The sequence below is a fragment of the Elaeis guineensis genome, chromosome 7 (assembly GCF_000442705.2).
Source record: "Elaeis guineensis isolate ETL-2024a chromosome 7, EG11, whole genome shotgun sequence".
NCBI classification, from domain to species: domain Eukaryota; kingdom Viridiplantae; phylum Streptophyta; class Magnoliopsida; order Arecales; family Arecaceae; genus Elaeis; species Elaeis guineensis.
The window spans coordinates 95431019-95438964 of NC_025999.2; the positions used below are offsets into that span (position 1 = coordinate 95431019).

Below are 7946 nucleotides of genomic sequence, written 5' to 3' on the forward strand. Positions count from 1 at the left end.
AAGCCTTTCTTCTGGATAAAAGTCACTACTACGATTCATATCTGGTATCGGTCGCCAACGCAAGAGCCGACGTATGGATCTTTCGAATTCCTAGATGCCTGTTCTGCGAAATTATTTCTCTTCCCAATTCATTCCCTTTTCTCTCCGCCGTGACCGAAAACCTCGCTATTTTTCCTACTCGTCTCTACGCGATTGGAAGAAAAGGGCATCGGGGATGGAATCGGTAGCCCGAGGTATGGCGATCGTCTTCTGGTCCCTGATTGATCTGTTTTCCTCTTCTTCTTCGCGTTACAGAACGATTTGCTGGTATCGATCGCTTCTCTTGATCGAAATTTCTTCTGAGTTCTGCGGATTTCTGTGATTCTTTTTCTTTGTTGATGGTTTTCTAAGCTGCTACAGATAAATAGAACACCCAGCAGCGTCGCTACACTTTACGTGAAGCTCCTCTCGGAGGAAATCTAGGGGAAAGCGCGTTACTTGTAAAATCTCGTCAGCAGGTATGTCCAAAATTCTTCCTTTATTAGGGCTGAATCCGATGAGGGCTCCTTTCGTTTTTTAGAGGTGGATTCCTTTCTTTCAAGTTAATCATCTTCTATAGCAGAATTTTGGCATCAGATACTTCTTTACTACTTTGATTTTTTATATATTTGCTATCTTATAAATGGAGATATTAGTATTTATGGTCAAAATTGTGGTTTGTTTGAGAACATTCTCAATCTTGCATTGAGGTACTCTGTTGAAGCTCGTTTGGAAGATTTCCTGTGGGTGAAGAAAGGGATTGCCTACTTATTTGATGTGTGTCTTGATAGGATTTCTAATAAAAGGATTTGCTTTGCATGCTTTTCTAACTGATGGTTGTGAACACTTGCAGATTGTTTTGGAAGGATCTTTGATCATGGCAGACTTGGAGAACCTGCTGTTGCAGGCCGCAGGGAGAACGGGCACATCTGGGAGGAAGAACAACCACTCTCGCCCTCAGTCAAGGTGGCGAAGGGAAGGCTCGTACTCTGATGGAAGTGATTCCAAGGATGACGACTCTGACAACCCTAGGTACAATAAAAGGAAACCAGCAGGCTCTCAAGTCCCTCTTAAGAAGAGGCTCGACCCGCCTGAGAAAGATAAGAGCAGTGGCTGGGGGGATGATGATGAGGACGACGACGACGACGATGACGACAGGCAGAGCGATGATGAATCTGACAGCGCTCCATCAGTTGGAAGTGATCTTTACAGGGATGAAGCGGATAAGGAGGAACTGGGAAAGATGTCTGAGTTGGACCGGGAGCTGATACTAGCAGAGCGGAGCACGAAGATAGATGATTACAAATTGAAGAAGATGGCAAGAGCATCATCAGCAAAAATGGAGAAGTCCCGGAAAGAAAGCCCTCCCCCTCTTCCAAACCGCAGCCGCTCATCGGCCCGCATAGATAGGACTGCTGCCAAGAGCGCTTTAGATGAGTTGCGGGCCAAGAGGATGAAACAGCAAGCTCCAGAGGGTTATCGTGGTAGATTCAAGGATGCAGTTGGAGATGGAGGTAGCGTTGGTGCTGGTCATCAGGACATGTCTCCTCCGAAACATAGATCAGCAGCCAGTCCTCCCAGTGATTTGAGCAATGAACATGAAAGTGGAGGCAGAATGGATAGTGAGGATGAAAGGTTCCCGGGGAACAACAGAATGGAGGATGATTTATTAGATGATTCCCCATCCAGATTGGATCCACTGAAGTTTGAGGATATCAAAGATATAACAATTCGGAGGTCAAAGCTGGTGAAGTGGTTCAGGGAACCTTTCTTTGAAGATCTCATTGTTGGATGCTTTGTACGAGTCCAGGTTGGGTCTCGATCTGGTGCCAGATATAAGCTCTTCTTAGTTCGTAATGTGGATGCGACTGATCCTAGTAAACATACAAGCTGGAGCATCATACAACTTACAAGATGTTGAGCCTGACATGGGGTAATATGTCTGTGAAGTATGAGATGGCTTATGTTTCAGACTCTCCAGCACTTGAGAAGGAGTTTAAGGAATGGCAACATGAGGTTGAAAAGAGTGGTGGTCGGATGCCAACCCGTCAGAATGTGCATGATAAGAAGGAAGCTATTCAAAGGATCAACAACTTTGTCTATTCAGCAGCCACCGTGAAGCAGATGCTGCAAGAGAAGAAGTCAGCCTCGGGGAGGCCAGTCAATGTTGCAGCTGAGAAGGATCGATTGAGGAAGGAGATGGAAGTGGCGGAGAGTCGGCGAGATGAGGCAGAAGTGGAAAGGATCCGAGCAAGGCTGAAGGAGTTAGAGGACATGTCTCGGAAAGCAGAGCAGAAGGATGCAAAAGCTGTTAGATTGGCTGAGATGAATAGGAAGAACCGAGCTGAAAACTTTAAGAATGCCTCAGAGTTGAAGCCAGTGAACCCAAGCTTAAAGGCTGGGGAGGCAGGTTATGATCCCTTTTCTAGGAGATGGACTAGGTCCAGGAATTATTATGTGTCAAAGCCTGGGGGGATGGGAACGCAGTAGCTGCAAATGGGGATAATGGGAGCGCAACAATGGGTAATGGAGATGCAGGTGCTGTGGGGCCACTGAATGGAGTTGAGGCTGGTGTAGCCGCCACTGCTGCGGCTCTGGAGGCAGCAGCAGGTGCAGGGAAGTTGGTAGATACGAGTGCACCAGTGGACCAGGGCACTGAATCAAACACGCTGCATGATTTTGAGTTGCCAATCTCTTTGGCTGCTCTGCAGAAGTTCGGGGGCCCTCAAGCTGTTCATTTGAATTTTATGTCAAGGAAGCAGAAGATAGAAGCAACAACTGGATACAAAGTTCCAGACAATGATGGGCGGCGACATGCTTTGACTTTGACAGTCAGTGACTACAAGAGACGGAGGGGTCTGCTTTGAGTGACTGCTTCAAACAGGCTTCAATCTACAAATATCTGGTTGGAACTTCTTTGGTCCCATTTTAGTGTGTTGGATTGCTCTCTCATGCTCCCATCTGCCTTCCCCTTTATCGGCTTTTTAAACTTGATGTTTGGAGTTGATGTTGTTTTCATAAAAGATATTAGTTACTTTATTAATGAGTATTTATGTTCTGAGTATGCTTGAACTTGTCTGCTGAAACCTCTTGGATGTGTTTCTTGCTTAATTTTTCAGCATAGTGGGATCCCTCTTTTTTTTTTTTCTTCCCCTCTTTTTGAAGATGCAAGTTTCCTTGTTAGATACTGAAACCTTCATCCAAAGATCAAAGCAATTAATTGTGCTTGAAATTGTCTTCGTTTTTTAGGGAAGAGTTGTTTTACACTGGGAGTCATGTTTGCTGGTAATAGATTGTTGGTGCTTAAGATCTTCATCCATCAACAATTATTTTCAACCGGCTCCTTTTGATCTTCTTGTCTATAGACTGATGAATGAAGAGATATGTCAAATTTAAAAGATTTGGCAAGCATGTCAGCTAGATCTTCCTGTCAATAGACCCATTGATGAAGAAATATGTCAAATTTAAAAAATTTTGCAGGCACATCTGCTGTTGTTTGAGAAACAGCTTTAGCTGGGCCTTGTCTTTTCATATATCATGCTCAGCTTTGATCTTCATGTATGAAAATCGGAACTAAAACTTGGCTTAGTGGTGCTAGTTGTATACTTGTCTAACTTTCTTTTTGCATGCCCAAGTTATTATTAGTTTGTAGTGCAGCTATCCGCAATCCACAATGGTGGAACCACGTTTCTAGGTTTACTGGTTTGTTTGTGACACATGGGGATCACAAGTCCATTTTCATTTATGAGCATCATGCATTGCAAAATAAACTCATAGACTGTTAATCCTTGCAAAATATGACAGCTGATGGTGGTATATGCTAATTCCAACTCCATAATGAAGGAACCTTACATGTTATTATGCAAAAGTTTTTCTTTTTTGTTTTTTGTTTTTAAAAATTCTTGCAGCTTTTATAGTTTCTGTTGCTAAAGATTTGATCTTCTGCATCACAAATTATTGGGGAACCTATCCCTGATTGGATGGCCTTTTAGTTTCTGTTACTAAAGATTTGATCTTCTGCATCACAAATTATTGGGGAACCTAATCCCTGATTGGATGGTCTTTTGCATATGAACGTTCCTTTCTCGTCAACTGAAAATTCCTTTTAATTATCAATGTGATTCTCGTGATGTAGGAAAATCATGATCTATAAAGATTGAAGAGCTGTTAAGGGTCTTTTTTTCGTTCCATATAAATTGACCTCCTTCAAGTCCACTGGTTGTAGCTGGTGCTTTTTCTATGCTTGATTTATTGTAATGCAAATTCACATTCTACTCTTGTTTCACAAAGCAGTTCAAATGCTGCAAGCTGAACTATGGCCGAGGTAACTTTCGGTGGAGCTGCGGGGATGAAGGGCAGTTGATGGCATATGTTAGAATTGCTGTCTAGGTTTAACCAATTTATGCAATTCCACCTCTCTGTAACTCCCCTTGTTGAACATCTTCGGTTAAAGCAACTAATGCTCGAACTGTGTACATGCATCCATCACAAACCTTCTACTGCAGAGCTAATGCTTCAGATGACTGTAAAGCTATTTTGCTTTGCTAGATGGAACAACAGATTCTGTGACACATTTATCTTCTCTAAAGCGAAGCAGGGAGAGCGAATTGTCCTAAAGAGGCATTTGCGTGCATTTGTCCCACATAGGCTTAATTTCTTCCTCCTCATCGTCATTAGCATCCATCATCATCATCATTTTTTTTCAAGAGAGGAGCTGAGTCCACTTGCATCATCACTAGCTAGGTTCATTATGCTTATGTATTTAGATTGAAAAATCTGGTTCTTGATTAAACCCATTTTTCTTAAGTATTATGAAAGAACCAAGCGTTCAGACCTGAAACAGAGACAGAGATATGACATTCTAGCAAGCACAGATCTCAATTAACCATACACCTAGCCTGGAATGTTCAAATTTTTACTTCTTGGGGATCATGAAACTAGTCCTCCAGTGTTGAGAGAGTGCTGAACCTTATGTGCATATATTTGAAAGTTCATTGTCATGTGCAGAGATTTTTGGAACCACAAATCTTTAGGTTTCTTTCTTGCTAAACATCAACCTCATTCAACATTGTTGACAGGGTTTCAATATTAAGAATTCCCCTTCAAACACTCAATCTCCCTTCAGACGACCAAATGTTTTATTTAACATCTTCTGTCCATTCAAGTTCAATCTTAAGATATTCAGAATTTTATTATTTTTTTTTTTTTCAGTTTTAATGATTCATCAACCCATTATTTTCGATTTTAAGACAGTCCAATACAATATTGGAATATCATACAAACTAGAGGTCCAATTTAGTTGCTGAACTTGGCCTCCTCTTAAGCCTGAGCCGATAGAAACTGGAAATAGTTTTGTTAAATCTCACCCTTGGTCAAGAGGACTTACACATGCAGCCCACCGTGCATTCTGTGCACTGATCTTCTACTGCTATCATAAAAATCTGATTATTTATAACTACGTGCTAATAAGGCATGCAAGTAAAATAATAGATCTACTGAAATATGAATTTTAAAATCCATTGAGTAGCTTCTATCGAATAAAAGTGTCATTAAAAGTAGGTGTTCAGAAATCACTCAAAAAAGCCACATTTGAAGTCATCTAAGTAGCTTCCATGACATAATTACAAATTGTACTTACAAAATACCACAACCTTGAGCATCACAATCTTACCCACAACACAAGAACCCATGCCGAAGTCCAGTAAGCAGCTTCTATGATTCAATCATACATCTTCCACACAGAAGAAAACTGGAACTTGAAATATCACAATTCTTACAAGAAAAATCAAAACCTGAAGCTCATTACTTCACATTGAAAAAATTTGTGGAGTTGTTATCATCTTCGGACATAACGTTCCTATCCATTGGTTTTTTATTGCTTTCAAAACCCCATATTTAATGGAAGTCATTAAAATAATATGTTAACAAATCAGTACAGCCTAGAAAGCACGGTACATCATATTTATAAAATTAGTCTTACTTGGCTACATTCTCGAGGACTCTGAAATGAAGAGCAAACCAATGATCCCCATAAGACATTGTAAATGTGACACATAACACCCTTCCTCACAATCTAATATTTAACAACTTTGGTGCATTAAAAAAATGGTTCTCTAAAGAAGCATAACTTAATAGTTCAATAAAGCTAGGACTATGGAAAATGTGATTTCCTTCATGTTTCATCCAAGGTAGCAAGTTTGGTACATTTGTAGATATATGTCATTGACATCTAATAAGGCAATTAATAGTGTTTGGGGTAATGAACATCTTTCTGGCATTGTATAATTCCGCTATTGCCATCCCATGAGTCTCTAGGGATCTTTCCCTCTCTTTTTTTCCTCCTCTCTTGCACAAGAAAAGAATCTTTCCTTCCTCCTCTCTTGCACTTGGATTTTAACGAGTTTTTGTAAAAAAAATTGTCCATGTATTCTACCAAGTATATCATGAAGAATCTTGAAACACACATGATATCTGCATGCAGCAATTATGGAATTTGTTAACTTTGACTTCTGCTACTTATCAGCCAGGAATTTGCACTCCTATCAAAACTCAATCGAAGTCGATGATAATTTTTTTTTTTTGTTATAGTTATTTTCCTTTTAATTACGAATATATGGATGGATTACTACTTCACAGGGACAATTCAGCAAAAAGCCTGCCTCTAGCACAATTGATAACTATATTTGCCAGACTTGCACTCGTTTTTCCAGTAAGGTTTCCTTCATACAATTATAGAATTGTCATAGGTTGCTAGGAGGGGGCGGCCGGATGTCATCCACTGCCTTCCCACGGCCACTATCTGGCCGTTCCCCTTCTTCCGGATCTCCACCACCACCGCCGTCAGCCTTCTGCCCCCTTTGTGCTCCAATATCCGTGCATCGATCTCCACCTCTTCCTGGTCCCAATCCCATTTCAGTATCCATTATTTATTATCATCAAGAATAACGATGATAATAAGTATTATTATTAGTTATTAGGAATTGGAATTGGAGTTGGAGTTGGATAGATGATTGGTTGTGGGGATAGAATAAAATGAAGGGAAGAGACGTCCTCACGTTGGCGCGGGCAGGGGAGAAGTAGGAGATGTCGAACTGGACGGAGATCTTGATGAGGCCCTCGGTGGTCATGATAGCCGCCGCCCCCACGTCGTCCATCACCGTTGCGATGGCCCCAGCCTGCCAATTCCCCTCCCCGTCCTGCGCGGAAACGGATTTATTCCATCCGGGTTAGGTTTAGGTCGAGCGATTCTTGGTTCTTAGGAGGAGGAGGAGAGAGGGGAATAAATAAAAGAGGAAAGGAGAGTTACTTAACGGTGAGGTGGGCGGGGACGCGGAAGGAGCAGAGGGCTTGACCGCCTGGAGGCGGGAGATGCGGAGGTCGGAGAGGGAGAGGGAGTCGAAGAAGCCGCCTTTCCAGACCGCCTCTCCGGCGGCGTCTTGGCTCTGGCTCTTGGCGATGATGCTTTCCAGCCATTCCCTGGCCGCAGTCTCTTGCTCTTCCATCCCCATCGCCATCCCCATCCCCGTCCTCTCGGTCTCCCCTGCGGTTTTCGCTCGCTCTCTCTGCCTGCTTGCAAAGAAAAAGCCAGTCAATGTTTGGTGCGATGTCGCGATTGACCGAGCACTGTAGCACGGATCCCATGCGGTGCGCGCGCGGCATCGAAGATTTTGCCTGCGGCCATGGCCTACGGAGCTGCTGCGGTACCTTTTCTTTCCGAATTATTTTTTCCCCTAAAGTTAAATATATTCTTATTTTTATTTAAAAAAATTATATGATTTAAAATATCTATTTCATTATTAATTGTACTACATGAATCAATCAATTATCATGATATACTCATATTAATTTTACGACACCACATACAGTGCACAAAAAATTATCCTTTTGTCAAATTTAGTTGGATTGTTGGTTCGGGTCCAATTGTAAAA

The 7946-nt window shown here is 41.8% G+C and overlaps 1 protein-coding gene and 1 non-coding gene across 2 annotated transcripts; one reads left to right on the plus strand and one right to left on the minus strand.

Annotated features, from left to right (window-relative positions):
* The first annotated feature begins 12 nt into the window (after positions 1-12).
* Positions 13-3082, plus strand: LOC105048310 (protein RTF1 homolog). Its single transcript, XM_073260306.1, is given in 4 exon segments — positions 13-497; positions 872-1898; positions 1901-2503; positions 2506-3082. Coding segments are annotated over 3 exon segments (1986 nt in total). The 5' UTR covers positions 13-497; positions 872-895; the 3' UTR covers positions 2886-3082.
* Positions 3083-6660: 3578 nt separating this feature from the next.
* LOC105048308 (uncharacterized) lies at positions 6661-7684 on the minus strand. Its single transcript, XR_012142482.1, has 3 exons — positions 7330-7684; positions 7074-7214; positions 6661-6913 (listed from the first exon to the last, which is right to left on the minus strand). It is a non-coding gene; the product is annotated as an uncharacterized protein (transcript).
* Between the last annotated feature and the right edge of the window lie 262 nt (positions 7685-7946).